We start from the raw sequence: 14,351 nt of genomic DNA, 5'->3' as shown, positions 1-14,351 counted from the left end.
CCGCGGCCGGGGCGGTGTCCGGTGTCGTGGGAGCCGTCGTGGGAAGCCCGATCTACCTGGCAAGTATCACAACCGGGTCCAGGATCCAGACCTCTGGGTTCTTTTATTGTCACCTGTGACATTTACACTGCTGAATTTACTCTAAAGAGATGTTTATGTTTTAAATAGAGAGCGAGTTTGTGAATAATACACACACACAGCACACACACACAGCTCCACACACACACACACACACAGCACACACACACACACACACACACACACACACACACACAGCTCCACACACTCGTGATGTGTTTATTTTACCACCAGCTCCATTATAGCGTTTTATTTCAAGGTAAAACATTACATACAGAATCTAGCAGATGCCCTTATCTCATTTTATACAACTAATCTTGCCGGACAAATTAAACTAGAGCTCACTCTCTCTCTCTCTTATGGATGTTACAGTAAAATAAATATATTTATTTCTCCACCAGTTTTACTTTGGCCTGCTAGCACTGAGAGAACATGCAAAATTACACGAAGAACTTTTGAATACTGATCTTTCAGCTGGTTTAGCAGGAAAAGGTGACATGACATAATGACACAATTGCCCTTCATCACTGTATAAAACTGCTTCAGGTGTGACCCAGGGGTCAGAAGTAACAGGTTCATCAGGTTACTGATTTTTTTAACCCCCCCCCCCCCCCCCCGTTATGTTTTACAGGTAAAAACACACCTGCAGAGTCAGTCCACATCTCCCATTGCTGTGGGACACCAGTACAAGCACCGGGTGAGTCCCACTGAGCTCACACACATTTCATGCCCAACACTTTCTCCAGTCTGATAACCAAAACCTAAGTAAATATAATTAAATCACAGTTTGAAGTATGACATGATTAGATATGACCTGTATACACACAGACCTTACTGTAGTGATTAAGGGGAAGTGAGCTAGGCTAGAATTGGGATCATGCAGCTGATCAACAGTAAGAGGTGAAACATATTACTCCATTTTATAATAAATGATAGTTATTTTGTGTGTGTGGTGTGTAGGGGATGTTACACGCTCTGTCAGTGATTTACAGAGAGCACGGCATTATGGGACTGTGGAGAGGATCCAGCGCGGCTGTGCCCAGAGTCAGTGTGGGTTCTGCGTCTCAGCTCTCCACCTTCTCCATCGCTAAAGAGATCATCACTGACTTGGGGGTACACACACACACACACACACACACACACACACACACACACACATTCACAATTGTCTAGAGCATACAAAACATGATACTGCCAAATCAATTGGGTTTTAATGTCATTCTTCTATGTAGCTTGTATGGTGAGGGGGGTGAGACAGTGCGGTTCCTCACAGTGAGACAGCTGGACAGGATGTTCTCACACTTCTGTAGGAGGTGTTGAGAATGTGAGGGGGAGGTTGGTGCTCTTCAGTCCCTGTGGGACGTGGAGGTGCTGCTGAACCTTTTTGGCCATGCAGATGCTGGTGTTCTCATGTATTGTGCACTGAACGTTGCAGTGGTGAGAAATCTACTGTCCATCTCTTTACTCTAAGAGATTAACATTAAGAGATCAATTGTTGTCTCCTCACAATTCTAATCAGTGTGAGGGTAATGGAGGTGGAGCTGCCAATCCTGAGGGACTTGGGTCTCCCAGTCAAAATAGTCCAGGAACCAGTTTTACCAGGTGGATGTTCAGACCCAGCTTTGTTAGCAGTTTCTGTGGGATGATTGTGTTGAATGCTGTAATGAAGTGTTTGTACAAAATCCTCACATTGTTTTTGTAGACCGTACAAACTTCTCTGAACCTATTCCAATCTCAAAAACAGTCCTGAATAGCAGAGAAGGCTCCATCAGGCCAGGTTCAGGAGCAGTTGGACGTGTTTCAGAAGTGTCCTGTATGCTGGGGTTAGCAGAACAGGCAACATTTACATTTACATGTACAGCATGTGACAGACCCCTTATCCAGAGCGACGTACATAAGCCCTTAAATCTCTAACACTGAATACATTAATGCTGCTCACTGGGTTACAGACTTAAGACACCATGAGTTTAAAACTTTTGTTCAAAGTTACAATGAAAAAGTGTCAAAGGTTTTTTTTTTTTTTTTAAATGCAAAAGATAAGGAAAGAAGTGCTAGTTGAAGTGTTTCCTGAATAAGTAGGTCTTCAACCGCCGCTTGAAAATAACCAGTGACTCAGCTGTCCGGACCTCTAGGGGAAGTTCATCCCACCACCTTGGTGCCAGAACAGAGAAGAGTCTTGTAGTAAACTTGCCTCTTACCCTGAGGGATGGTGGGACCAGTCGAGCTGTGCTGGTAGACCGGGGGTTGTGGGGTGCAGTGTGAGGAGTGATGAGGGCTTTGAGTTAAGAGGGAGATGGTCTGTTTTTGGCTTTGTAGGCCAGCATCAGTGTTTTGAATCGGATGCGTGCAGCTACCGGAAGCCAGTGGAGGGATCGCAGCAGCGGGGGGTGGGGGGTATGCAAGAACTTTGGCAGGTTGAAGACAAGCCGGGCAGCTGCATTTTGGATCATTTACAGAGGACGGATTGCGTTCATATGTAGACCTGCCAGCAGTGCATTGCAGTAATCCAGTCTAGAAATGACAAGAGACTGAACAAGTACCTGAGCAGTCTGTGTGGGGAAAATGGCCGAATCCTTCTAATGTTGTAGAGAAGAAACCGACATGAGCGAGTCACATTAGGGACATGAGAGGAAAAGGACAGTTGATTGTCCTTGGTTATCCCAAGGGTGTGAGCTGTGGCTGAAGGGGAGATCAGATCGTTGTGCAAGGATATAGCAAGATCATGACCTGGGGATGAATCACCTGATGATCAGCAGTTCAGTTTTGCTAGGATTGAGCTTTAACTGATGAGCAGTCATCCATGATGAAATTTCTCCCAGACATGCTGAGATCCGGTTAGAAGCTGTGGTATCTGAGGGTGGGAAAGAAAAGATAAGTTGTGTATCATCAGCATAGCAGTGGTAAGAGAACCCATGTGATGAAATAACTTCCCCAAGAGAGTGAGTATACAAGGAGAAAAGAAGAGGACCGAGTACTGAGCCCTGTGGGACACCAGTGGAGAGTCTGTGTGGAGCAGATGTCACTCCCCTCCATGTTACCTGATATGAGCGTCCTTCCAGGTAGGAGGCAAACCATTCCCAAGCTGATCCGCAAATCCCAAGACTCTTGAGGGAGGATAAGAGAGTCTTGTGGTTGACCGTATCAAACGCTGCTGAAAGGTCAAGGAGGATAAGGACGGATGATAGTTTGGCTGATCTAGCAGTATGTAGCTTCTCAGAGATGTCCAAAAGGGCTGTCTCTGTAGAGTGAGCTGCTTTAAAGCCAGACTGTTGGGGTCTTGGAGGTTGTTCTGTGAGAGATAGACAGACAGGTGATTATAGACAATGTGTTCAAGAATTATTGAAAGAAATGAGAGAAGTGATACCGGTCTGTAGTTACTGATGTCTGATGGATCCAGAGCAGGTTTCTCTGTAAAAACTACAAGCAACAATGAAAACTCACACAAACAATCACAAAGTCTCAGCTGAACATCGACAGATCATCTGGCGAAGAACTTCATCTGGTCACTCAACACCAGCTCCATCACCAAGAAAGCCCAGCAGCATCTCTACTTCTTACAAAGCCAGAGGAAAACTAAACCCAAACCCACATGGCCCTGTGTCCGTGTTTTCACACTTGTTCCTCAGTCTGTAGTCTCTGATGGAATCCTCTGTATAAACATTTCTGCCAAAACAGCGTGCTGCTCGTCTGCTAGTGTCTGTTTTCCCTTAATAATAAAAACTACATGTTGTGTTTTCTTGTTATCTCTGACTAATATTTACATTTGTTTGATGATCTGAAACCGACAGTGTGACAAACGTGCAAAACAATAAATTAATTATTTTTATTTCACTTTTTCCCACCACTGTACATGTTCACTTTAACACCCAATATGTCTGTCTGTCTGTCTGTACACCTGTACACAGATATTCTCCACTGATAGCTGGTTGGTGTCTCTCTGCGCCGGGATGATGAGCAGTGTGGTGGTGGTTCTGTTCATGACACCGTTTGATGTCATCAGCACACGACTCTATAACCAGCCTGTGGATCACATGGGAAAGGTGAGAAACACCTAAGTGCTCTAGTTATTAACTGGCTGATATTACAGCTAATTTGATTATTTTCAGTAAGCATGTGAAGCATTTAAATGTGTGTGTGTGTGTGTGTGTGTGTGTGTGTGTGTGTGTGTGTGTGTGTGTGCGCGCACACAGGGTGAGCTATATCGAGGCTTCATGGACTGTTTCTCCAAGACCCTGAGGAAGGAGGGTGTTTTTGGCCTGTATAAAGGTCTGGGCGCGTCCTATTTCAGACTTGGACCACACACCATACTCTCTCTTCTGTTCTGGAACGAACTAAGAACACTTTACCGCAGCTAACACACACACACACACACACACACACACACACACACACACACACACACACACACACACACAGGGTTTAAAGTGTTTGTTCATGCTGGAGTCACAGTAATAAAACAAAGACTGAAGCTGGTCATTTCTTCAGATTTGGAGATTGAATATAATGGAAACAGAATGTGACCGGATTTAACATTTATTTTTCACAACAGTTTCCCATTTAATGCTAATAATATTAACATCACTATGTTTTTATCAGCTGTATTTTAATGTCACTGTGTAAAACAGGACTAATGCTGCAGGATCAGTTCAGCTATTTTTATAAATAACTTAAATACAAACTAATGAATAAACATGAAGAGATTTCATCAGAGACCTGAGAGTTTTAAACATCATTGATATAATAACATTCTATTCTAAAACATATTCTGTACTTCACTTTAAGTGTCGTGTTTTTTTTTGGAGAATCACCAGAAAATACACAATATGATATAACACAATGTACTACAGTAAGGATGTTGTGTAGTAATAAAATGCTACACAACAGTGATGACATTCACACGACTGACACGATGTCTCACACACACACACACACACTGCACTACTGACACGTTACACTACAGGGTTACAGAGGAATAACATAACTATAAGGAACAAGATTAATGATGACGACACAAAGTTTAATATGAACCTGAAGCCTTACTCCTGTCATTAAACTGACTGCTGCAATGGGACAGAATTACGTCCATATCTGTTTCTGTAAAGCTGCTTGTTAAAAGCACTATAGAAATAACACTGAATGAATTCTGCTGTGCAGTTGGAGGTGTAATTAACACTCCTGATAAATGCTGATGTCCATAAAGGACTGATGGGAAATAAAGCTGATGTTCAGCATGTAATAAAGAGGAACTTGTGTGTGATTCATTCTGTTCGTAACAAACTCTTTATCTGACCTTTTATTAGAATGAGTTTTTCTCTCTTTACAAAACAATAATAAACCAACACACACACACACACACACACACGCACACACCACATTACAAACAAGAATGTGAAACATGTTTATTTTTACTTTATTAATTCTATTTATTACACAGATGTGTGTTATAGAAACACTCCAGGGTCGAGCAGACGGAAAGACTGAACAAGTGTGTGAAAGTCCTGTACTGTCCAAACACATTCAGCAGCTTCACTACTGCTACTGCTGAAAGGACTGAGAGAGAGAGAGAGAGAGAGAGAGTGAGTGAGTGAGAGAGACACAGTTATTGACACTCAGAGGTTTGGTGTGGAGTTTAAACACATTTCCCTCTGAAACACACACAATTTAAACCCACACTGCTGTTGATGTCAGTGAGCTTTACAGACCAGTCAGTAGCTTCAGCTGACTTTAACCAAAACTTACAGTGAAACACTTTACATTCCTAACTGTCTTTCTAAATCAGCCTAGTGGTTAAAGTTGGACTACAGATCAGAAGGATGTCATCTCAAAGCTCAGATCCACCGCTGCTGGGCCCCTGAGCAAGGCCCTTAACCCTCACTTGCTTGTATAAAATGTAAGTCACTCTGGTTAAGGCCGTCTGCTAAATGTTGTAAATGTAAATGATGATACAGAGCTGTGTGTGTGTGTGTGTGTGTGTGTGTGTGGGACTGACCTGATGTTGACCGGGTCATTGAAGGTGATCAGGATGTCAGCGGTGTACTGCGGGACACGGAACAAACACAGGTGGATATTCACTGTGTTTTTTGCCTTGCAACACACACACACACACACACACACACACACACACACACACACACACACACACACACACACACACGGTGCCTTATGATTGGAGTAACAGGTAACCATGTGTCATTCATGCAGAACTGTTTCTGTTTGTAATCATAAACACACACTAGCTATCCCTAAGTGGGCCACAGTGTGTTATTGGTCACTAGTGACTATGGTGAGAATGTCAGTGAGGTCGTACAGGTTCTACAGGAAAACCTCAACCATGACTAAGTATGCTGAGGATCACAGGGATCAGGGAGGATTGGACAGAGTCTGGAGAAATAGATCTGAAACAGGAAGAGTGACTCTCTTGGTTAGTGAGCCACAAGTTCAGCTTTTACATTTCACAATGTTTAAGAAAATTTCCAGAAAGTGGTCATGGTGTTAGCAGTGTCATGTCTTTGTGTCAGAGCTTCATGAAGAACTAACAGTTATGTAGAAATCATCCAAGGGTTACTCTGGGTCATGTCCCAAACCTCCATAATGCCACACAGTGTATAGTAGTGTGTAACCACCACAATCAGTGCTGCAGTTTGGAAGACTGACAAATGCTCAAATTCTAACGTAAGAACTGAACATTAATATTTATATCGACTGTTATTATTAATATTGAACAATAAATCGTTTAAAATATGTAACAGAGACAAACAGAGAGAAGAGAACACGGTACAATGATTTGGAACAAAGCCCTAGGTCCTGAATGAGAGTGAGCTACTGTATGATGTACGTGTGTGTGTGTGTGTGTGTGTGTGTGTGTGTGTGTGTAAGAGAGAGACCTCTTCATTGAATTTGGAGACGAGCTGAGCTCCAGTGAGGATCCAGGCTGAGCTGCACTGGCTGAGAGAGAGCTGAGCCTGAGGGACACACTGCACCTCTATCACCTCCATCTGCCCTGCCTCCATCACCTTATTACTGCCTGCTACATCCTCAAAATGATACCTTTCTCACACACACACACACACACACACACACACACACACACACACACACAATTAAATCTGACGGAAATTATACTGATTTTGCAGTGCGTCTCTGTGAGAAAGACATGGTCGTGTGTGTGTGTGTGTGTGTGTGTGTGTGTGTGTGTGCACGTGGGCTACCTTGCGGCTTCTGAATCATCCACATGACTCTGATACTCCAGCAGTTCTATGATGATGCTCTGATCGGTGTTGGTGTGAGCAAAAACCTCCTGATTATCAGGAATCTCTCTCAACTCACTGTCACAGACACAGACACAGACACAGACACAGACACACACACACACACACACACACACACACACACACACACACACACACACACACACACACACACACACACACACACAGGAGTGAAGCAGCACATGTTCATCACTTAGCTTTAATCACTGAGTGCACTAATAAAGACATGTAACTGATGTTATTTACAGGTGTGAGGTTCACTACCTAGAACACACTGATCATAACAGCAGATCTTTAGAGACTTAAACAGACGAGATAAACATTACAAATGTGAGATAGAGGGAAGAGGCTTGAGATAGAGTCAGTTATCATCACAGAGGATTTACCTGATGTTACAATGTTCCTGTAGAAAAATCATAAAGTGAGCAAGTGACAGACAGAGAGAGGGGGGGGAGGGAGAGACAGACAGAGAGAGAGAGAGAGACAGAGAGAGAGAGAGAGAAAGAGACAGACAGAGAGAGAGAGGGAGAGAGTGGGGGGGAGAGAGAGAGAGACAGACAGAGAGAGAGACAGACAGAGAGAGAGAGAGGGAGAGACAGACAGAGAGAGAGAGAGAGACAGAGAGAGAAAGAGACAGACAGAGAGAGAGAGGGAGAGAGTGGGGGAGAGAGAGAGAGAGAGACAGACAGAGAGAGAGAGACAGACAGAGAGAGAGAGAGGGAGAGAGTGGGGGAGAGACAGACAGAGAGAGAGACAGGGGGAGAGACAGACAGAGAGAGAGAGAGAGAGACAGGGGGAGAGACAGACAGACAGACACACAGATAGAGAGACAGAGAGAGATACCTAATGTCTTTGGTGTTTAGAGGAAGGACAGCAGACATGGCGCCACCAAACAGAGTCCGATTCATCGTTCACACTGCAGTCGCTATCTGATCTCTCTCTCACACACACACACACACACACACACACACACACACACACTAATCTTTTCTGACCTCTTTTCACTTATTTTTATAATAAATCTGCAGTTTTTATTCCTGAAGGTTTGTATTGATGTGTAGATTTAAAACTGAGACTTTATTATAAATAAGATTATTACAGTAAAACATTTCAGAATGTGATTAAAGTCTAAAACACAAATAATCTCTGTGTAAAATCGGGAATTCTGTAAAAGTCTAACAAGTTAAACGGATTAAACTGAAGCTGTTCGTGAAGATAAATAATCATCTCATATTCTCATCTTACACATTTATTATTTATTTAATTACCTGCACCGAAAGTCTTCTGGAGATTTAAAATCGTCTTTAATGTAAACGACAACTTTTTATTAGCGGTTAGCTGCTAAAGCTAACACTGCAGCTCCTGCCGCCATTAACCGGATGTGACGCAATATTTTGGCCTCCACGTGCAGCCTGAACACGTAAACAAACAGATCACGACTCACTCCAGTCATTTACTCGGTTTTTATTGTCAAATTAACACTTAGTGTAACATGTTGTAGTGGACACGTGAAAATCAACTTAATTTATAACGCGATAAATGCGTTATAAACACCAACATGACTTAAAAGTTCAAAATCAGTGCTCCATAATACCGTGTAGGGAAAATAACATGGAGTTAAACAGAATTCAGCCACAATAAAGTGATTGTAAAGGAAAGAACGGGGGATTGTGAAAAGGACAGGAGTCATGACACCACATACACAAGTATAGTCCTGTTACAGAAGGCCTTGTGCTGAACAGTGGGACACGAGGGCCACCAGTGAACTGTGGGACACGAGGGCCACCAGTGAACTGTGGGACACGAGGGCCACCAGTGAACTGTGGGACACGAGGGCCACCAGTGAACTGTGGGACACCAGTGAACAGGGGGACACGAGGGCCACCAGTGAACAGGGGGACTCGAGGGCCACCAGTGAACAGGGGGACACGAGGGCCACCAGAGAACTGTGGGACACGAGGGCCACCAGAGAACAGTGGGACACCAGTGAACACCACCGAGTGCTGAATTGACTGCAGCCACAGTTTAACTCACAATATGTTGAACAAAGCAGTTTATAAAAGGAAGTCAAAGAGAACCACCCCCCTCCCCCTGAAAAAAAAAGCATGTATATCCAAACACATATGTAATAAAAACATTTCATTTGTTTTCACAGAGGGTTTATTGAAGTATAGTAAAGAGTTCAGTTCAACAGGATGATGGGCCTGAGAGTGAACACCGCTGAGCTGCACAGTCTGAATCAGAACACAAAATAAAAATATCAACACACACATACACACATAAAACATTCAAAGTGTGTGTTTGTGGGGTGGGGCAGTTACCTGACAAGGACACTTCCACATGTACTCCTATCTCTGGCTGAAGACATCTCCCTTTATGTCACAGCACTCACACACCTTGTGCTTCCCATCAACACTACACCAGCTACACAAACACACAACCGTGAAATCTGGTACAAATAAATCCACTTTTAATTTCTGTAGCATTTTAAACACAGAGGTTAAATATCTATACTGAACAGCACAATGAGAAAATCAGACAAGTGATGGTGAAAAGTAAAGTACACACACACACGTCTGGAATAAAACAGTTAAATAAATAAAGCAAAAAAAAAGAAAAAGAATTTTAAAAGTTTTCTGCCGAATCTTAATATGCAGTTCCAGGGTTGAACACTGGGTGTCACTGTGAGTGCAGGGAAGAAAAAAAAAAGTCCTGGTCTCAGACCTCTGCACCTTTAATAAGATGTTTCGGGCTTGAAATAGGTTTCATTATCCAGTCAAGGTACTGAAGAATGTTCAACGAAGCTGAAGCACACGGTGCAATTTTGAAGTTTTAACCCAGTTATTGTGGAAATTATGGTTATAACGCAGCATGAGCTCTTATATACAGCACTTAATCTGTTCTGTCACCAGTGAATCATTTTAGTTCCAGATCAAGTTCTCAGTAAAGAAGTCTGAAAGTTCTAATGGGAAAGAATCAGGTTAAATAAAGAGTCAGTGCATTTTCAGACCTGTAGATTTGTTTTGTTCACAAACATCTAAAATTGTTAAGTTGCATTCTTTGTTCAATTCACTTTAAACGCCACAAATTGTAGAATCTGACCAAACGGAGTTAATGCAAGTCACCGGTGAGTAAACGGCCGTCTCACTGCTAGACTGATTGTTTAATGTCCGCTCACAGTGACATCTATCAAGGTGGACAGCAGCAGCTCTGTGAACTTATTGTGGCTTTCTTTATAGCTGCGGACATTTTGTAAATGTTCAGTCTGAGCTGCAATGGAGCTTTCATTGGGACAATACTGTTTTGATTAATTTGTTATAGAGAATAGACATTAATTGAATTGCCATGACAATCTTACCCACAGAAGTCTGTTCCATGCAAGGTACATCAGTGCCCATCATGCATTGCTATACAAGCTGGTTTGTTTAGTCAGATTGCGTTCTCACCGCAAACAAACCGCTCAAGTGTTTATTCGCACCCATATTCAGGCGATAGTTTTGGTGTGGCTTTGAGCACAATCACATTGTCTAAACAAACCAAACCTACAGAGAAGACACTCCAAATGAACCAGGTGTGAAAACAGCAGTGTTATATGGTGTAATGGTTTTCACCTGTTCCCCATGTAACTACATGCTTTATTTACAGAGCTCATGTGAACTGGATCAGCTGTCTTCATCCAACATGTGATCAACATCTGCTGGAATAAAACAGATCCATAAAACTTCTGCAGAGACACAGCAACCTCACAATAACAATCACACAAACTCACAGCCTCTCTGGGGTTGTGTACCTGTGTCTAGTAATTAAACTTGAGTACTGTTGTAACGAGAAGCCTTACTGTAACATCCAGGAGCTAGCTCACGCTCTTATGATTAAATAAAGCGAGTTAAGTAGGAACTATAATTCCTCCTCACAGAGTTGTTTGGCTGTCGTTTGTCTCCAAGTAAACTCTTCAGGTTGAATTTTACTCTCAGCACATGACCGTCTGCTCCAGGCAGGAAGGAGACGTTGGACTCAGCCAACCCTGCATCAGCAGGACACCTACAGCACACAGGACAATACAAGTCAGGTTTGTAATTACATTTTATAACATTTCCAACAGTTTATACCGTCACAATGGAACCATAAATTCCAGGATATAAATATTACATTTCTAAAAGGTAACCCTTTTTGATAGATGCTGCATGTTGAATTCCACTGGGGGGGCAGGCATGTGTGTGTGCGCGTGTGTGTTGGGGACCACTCCTCAACTGCAGACTGTAGGTCATGATGTGTTTTTGCATAAATGTGAGGTGAGGGCTGTGGCTCTGACCCATAGTAATTGGTGAGGTCACAGCTGGCTGTGGTTGCAGTGTCAGGCTCCAGCATCACCACACAGCGGTCCAGGAAAAGTTTAAGAGCACTGTGACGATCACTGAGCACAGACGCCACCATGCTGATGACTTCAGACTCAGCTAAGTCCACTGATCTCTCAGACATCCATTCATCTAATTGCATTATAGGGAACACACCCCTCATTTTTATTTTGCAGTTATCTGAAACGTTCATTAAAAACAAAATGTTATGAAATGAGAAGTGAAACACTCACCGGTCCTGATCTGTGGAGAGAACACAGACTTGGTGGGGACGGAGCTCAGAAAGGCAGGGCTCACAGGATAGGACTGGCTTGTGCTGCTAACCAAGTGTGTCCTGCACACACACACGCGCTCGCGAACACACACACATACGCACTCCCATCACAATCTGTACACACATTAACAGGCTTATAACAAGAGTTTGTGCACAAGTAGCTGCTTGACCTTTTAGCAGCATTTGACACGGTCAACCACAAGATCCTTCTGATCAGGAGTCTTGGAATTTGTTGATCAGTACATCATGTAACATGGGGGAGAAACAACTGCTCCATGCAGACTTTCCACTGGTGTCCCACAGGGCCCAGTACTTGGTCATGTCCTCTATACTCACTCGGGTTCTCTCACCACTGCTATGATGGTGACACTTATCTTCTACTACCCTCTATCAAATACCATGGCTTCTGCTTAGATCTCAGCACATCTGGTGAACATCTCATCCCAGCAAAACTAAACTGCATCCCCAGGTCAGGATCTTGTGATCTTCCAACACAAACAGAGTTTTAGATTGACGGTATCGGTGTCTTAGTGAACCAGTACTGATGTCTACATTGATAGAGATTCAAAGCACTTTTCTACGTCTCTCTGGATAATTGCGTCTGCCACATGCTGTGAACGTAAACACGTGTAACCGCTTTATAGGAACAGACACCACACTAACCTCTTGTAGCGACACTCCATGGGCACAGCTACACCCACAGACCTGACGATGCCAAAGTGGTTCAGAGTCGGAATGTGGAACAGAGTGTTGGCGTAGATCAGACTGTCATCTTCAACCTGGGAGGGAAACAGGACTGATCACAGCTCCAGCTTTAACGCAGTCACATGACCATCACTAAGCTCTCAGAACATGTTCACACTGCAGGACTCCGTTCACGCTGCTACACTACATTAATGCTCATAATGGGCCAGATTTGTGTTTAAAGGATGTTTGAGAGAGAAAATGTTTCACATCACTTTCACTGTGTGAACAAAAACAGTCGGATTCTGACTGGATGCTTTTCATGTCATTTCTGAACTAAATGACAAACACAGGACACACAGAATGCTCATGTTTCCCTCAGCAACTGGCGTGGAAACTGAATCTTTGTGGGAACTTTATTATTTTTTGGTGTGGACTGAAACTGAATTGTGACGTGAAACACTGTAGATTTGAGACGCAGCAATTCTGAGCAGATTTTACGTCATTTCCTGTTCGTGAGATAAACCACGCCCACCCGAGACTTAATTTGCATAGCATTTAAATGTAATCTAAATATAATCTCCATCAGTTTGTCAGTCGGTGTGTGACGTTTTTAAACACACCCATTTTCTGTACTTTGATATTTACCCGCAGTTTCGCTCCACATTCGTGAAGTCCGGCTGTAATCACGAGCTCGGTGTCCTCGCGCTGAACCGCCCCGCAGCCCGGTGATGATTCCGGCCCGAGTCGCAGCTCACTGGCGGTCACGAGCCGCCCGGTACCGTAGAGGTCAGCGCGCGCTCTCACCACCATACTGTTCTCGGTGCAGTGCACGCTGACGGCCACGAGCTGGACACCGTCTTCAGACCGGAACCCCGTGGCTTTGTGCTCTTCCCCGTCCGGTCCGACCTGCGGGCCTGATTTCCACACGTGGTTTCCACGTGTAACACGTGTTAGCAGTATTAACACCGCGGTGAGCGCGAGCCGATCTGCAACACAAGTAATCATCATCGCTTATAACGGATTAGACCGAGCTGCTAGCTGCAAGGTGTATTTCTAAGGATTACACTCAATTAGATCAGAGCCACGCCCACTTAATTTAACCAATTAATGTCTCATGACGCAGTTTCAGCTTTATACCACAGAGGGTCATGTTCGAGTCACTTTAAACTGAGAATGAAGCCGATTATAAAATGTGTCTATAAAAAGGACCTAGTGATAAATAAATGGTGAAAAGTCAGCAAACACCAACTGAACTCACCAAAGTGTTTATAATGATTTATAATCCCACTCTCAGTGTTTATAATGATTTATAATCCCACTCTCAGTGTTTATAATGATTTATAATCCCACTCTCTGGTTTCTCTCTATCTTCCTTCCTATGTCTCAGGGAGTTCTTCCATACCCGTGCCTTAGATTTGCTTATTGGGGGAAAACATAATGAATTTTTTTTTAAATTTCTGTAAAGATGCTTTCAGACTATGTCCACAAATAAAAGTGTTGTGCAAATAAAATTGACCTGACTTTGTGTGTTTTTACTGTTCCTCAAAATCACACATGACTTAAGGTCATTTCAGATATAATAACCTGCCTCAGAGTCACTGAGGTGTGAACAGTACACACATAATATAAATAACACACAACACACATTAACATAAATCCTCTACATCAGAGGAAGTCCCCGTGCAAACC

At 43.3% G+C, this 14,351-nt stretch overlaps 3 protein-coding genes across 6 annotated transcripts in view; 1 reads left to right on the top strand and 2 right to left on the bottom strand.

Moving 5' to 3' along the window:
• Positions 1–5,324, top strand: part of slc25a35 (solute carrier family 25 member 35) — a 6,298-nt gene extending 974 nt beyond the window's left edge. Inside the window, exons 1-5 of one of the 2 annotated variants that reach the window (XM_027179461.2) lie at positions 1–59; positions 710–775; positions 1,039–1,191; positions 3,984–4,118; positions 4,269–5,324. The exon at positions 1–59 is cut by the window's left edge and continues 968 nt beyond it. In XM_027179461.2, the coding sequence (XP_027035262.2) occupies positions 1–59; positions 710–775; positions 1,039–1,191; positions 3,984–4,118; positions 4,269–4,433 (578 nt within the window). In that variant the 3' untranslated portion in view covers positions 4,434–5,324. The remainder of the gene's footprint in view (positions 60–709; positions 776–1,038; positions 1,192–3,983; positions 4,119–4,268) is intronic. The other variant, XM_047809242.1, reaches the window with a different exon arrangement.
• A 139-nt stretch (positions 5,325–5,463) lies between these two features.
• rangrf (RAN guanine nucleotide release factor) lies at positions 5,464–8,756 on the bottom strand. Of its 2 annotated transcripts, none has more exons than XM_047809244.1 (6): positions 8,615–8,756; positions 8,190–8,292; positions 7,287–7,403; positions 6,963–7,125; positions 6,068–6,114; positions 5,464–5,628 (listed from the first exon to the last, which is right to left on the bottom strand). In XM_047809244.1, exons 2-6 carry the CDS (start codon positions 8,252–8,254, stop codon positions 5,520–5,522), a joined length of 501 nt encoding a protein of 166 aa, XP_047665200.1. In that variant the 5' UTR covers positions 8,255–8,292; positions 8,615–8,756; the 3' UTR covers positions 5,464–5,519. The 2 variants fall into 2 exon arrangements, with proteins under 2 accessions (XP_047665200.1, XP_047665199.1); XM_047809243.1 differs by having other exon boundaries at positions 6,068–6,162; positions 8,615–8,752.
• A 732-nt stretch (positions 8,757–9,488) lies between these two features.
• Positions 9,489–13,727, bottom strand: LOC113663958 (zona pellucida sperm-binding protein 3-like). Of its 2 annotated transcripts, none has more exons than XM_027179455.2 (8): positions 13,308–13,727; positions 12,639–12,754; positions 11,935–12,035; positions 11,659–11,833; positions 11,261–11,387; positions 10,958–11,043; positions 9,668–9,770; positions 9,489–9,580 (listed from the first exon to the last, which is right to left on the bottom strand). In XM_027179455.2, the coding sequence occupies exons 1-7, from the start codon at positions 13,668–13,670 to the stop codon at positions 9,695–9,697; spliced, it is 1,044 nt and encodes a 347-aa protein (XP_027035256.1). In that variant the 5' UTR covers positions 13,671–13,727; the 3' UTR covers positions 9,489–9,580; positions 9,668–9,694. The 2 variants fall into 2 exon arrangements, with proteins under 2 accessions (XP_027035256.1, XP_027035257.1); XM_027179456.2 differs by having other exon boundaries at positions 10,958–11,040.
• Positions 13,728–14,351: the final 624 nt, after the last annotated feature.

This window comes from Tachysurus fulvidraco, chromosome 26 (assembly GCF_022655615.1).
Source record: "Tachysurus fulvidraco isolate hzauxx_2018 chromosome 26, HZAU_PFXX_2.0, whole genome shotgun sequence".
Taxonomy (NCBI): domain Eukaryota; kingdom Metazoa; phylum Chordata; class Actinopteri; order Siluriformes; family Bagridae; genus Tachysurus; species Tachysurus fulvidraco.
Note: the sequence above shows the minus strand (reverse complement) of the source record. Positions and strands in the feature narration are given on the sequence as shown.

Bases quoted from the DNA above. Each gene is read 5' to 3' on its own strand.
- rangrf (XM_047809243.1), bottom strand. From the start codon at position 8,254: ATGAATCGGACTCTGTTTGGTGGCGCCATGTCTGCTGTCCTTCCTCTA. The intron at 7,404-8,189 runs GTATCTCTCTCT...TGTCTGTGACAG, and splicing joins CTAAACACCAAAGACATTAG to TGAGTTGAGAGAGATTCCTG. The intron at 7,126-7,286 runs GTAGCCCACGTG...TGTGTGAGAAAG, and splicing joins GATGATTCAGAAGCCGCAAG to GTATCATTTTGAGGATGTAG.
- LOC113663958 (XM_027179455.2), bottom strand. From the start codon at position 13,670: ATGATGATTACTTGTGTTGCAGATCGGCTCGCGCTCACCGCGGTGTTA. The intron at 12,036-12,638 runs GTTAGTGTGGTG...GTGTGTGTGCAG, and splicing joins ATGGAGTGTCGCTACAAGAG to GACACACTTGGTTAGCAGCA. The intron at 9,771-10,957 runs GTGAAAACCATT...GTGTTTGTGTAG, and splicing joins TGTAGTTACATGGGGAACAG to CTGGTGTAGTGTTGATGGGA.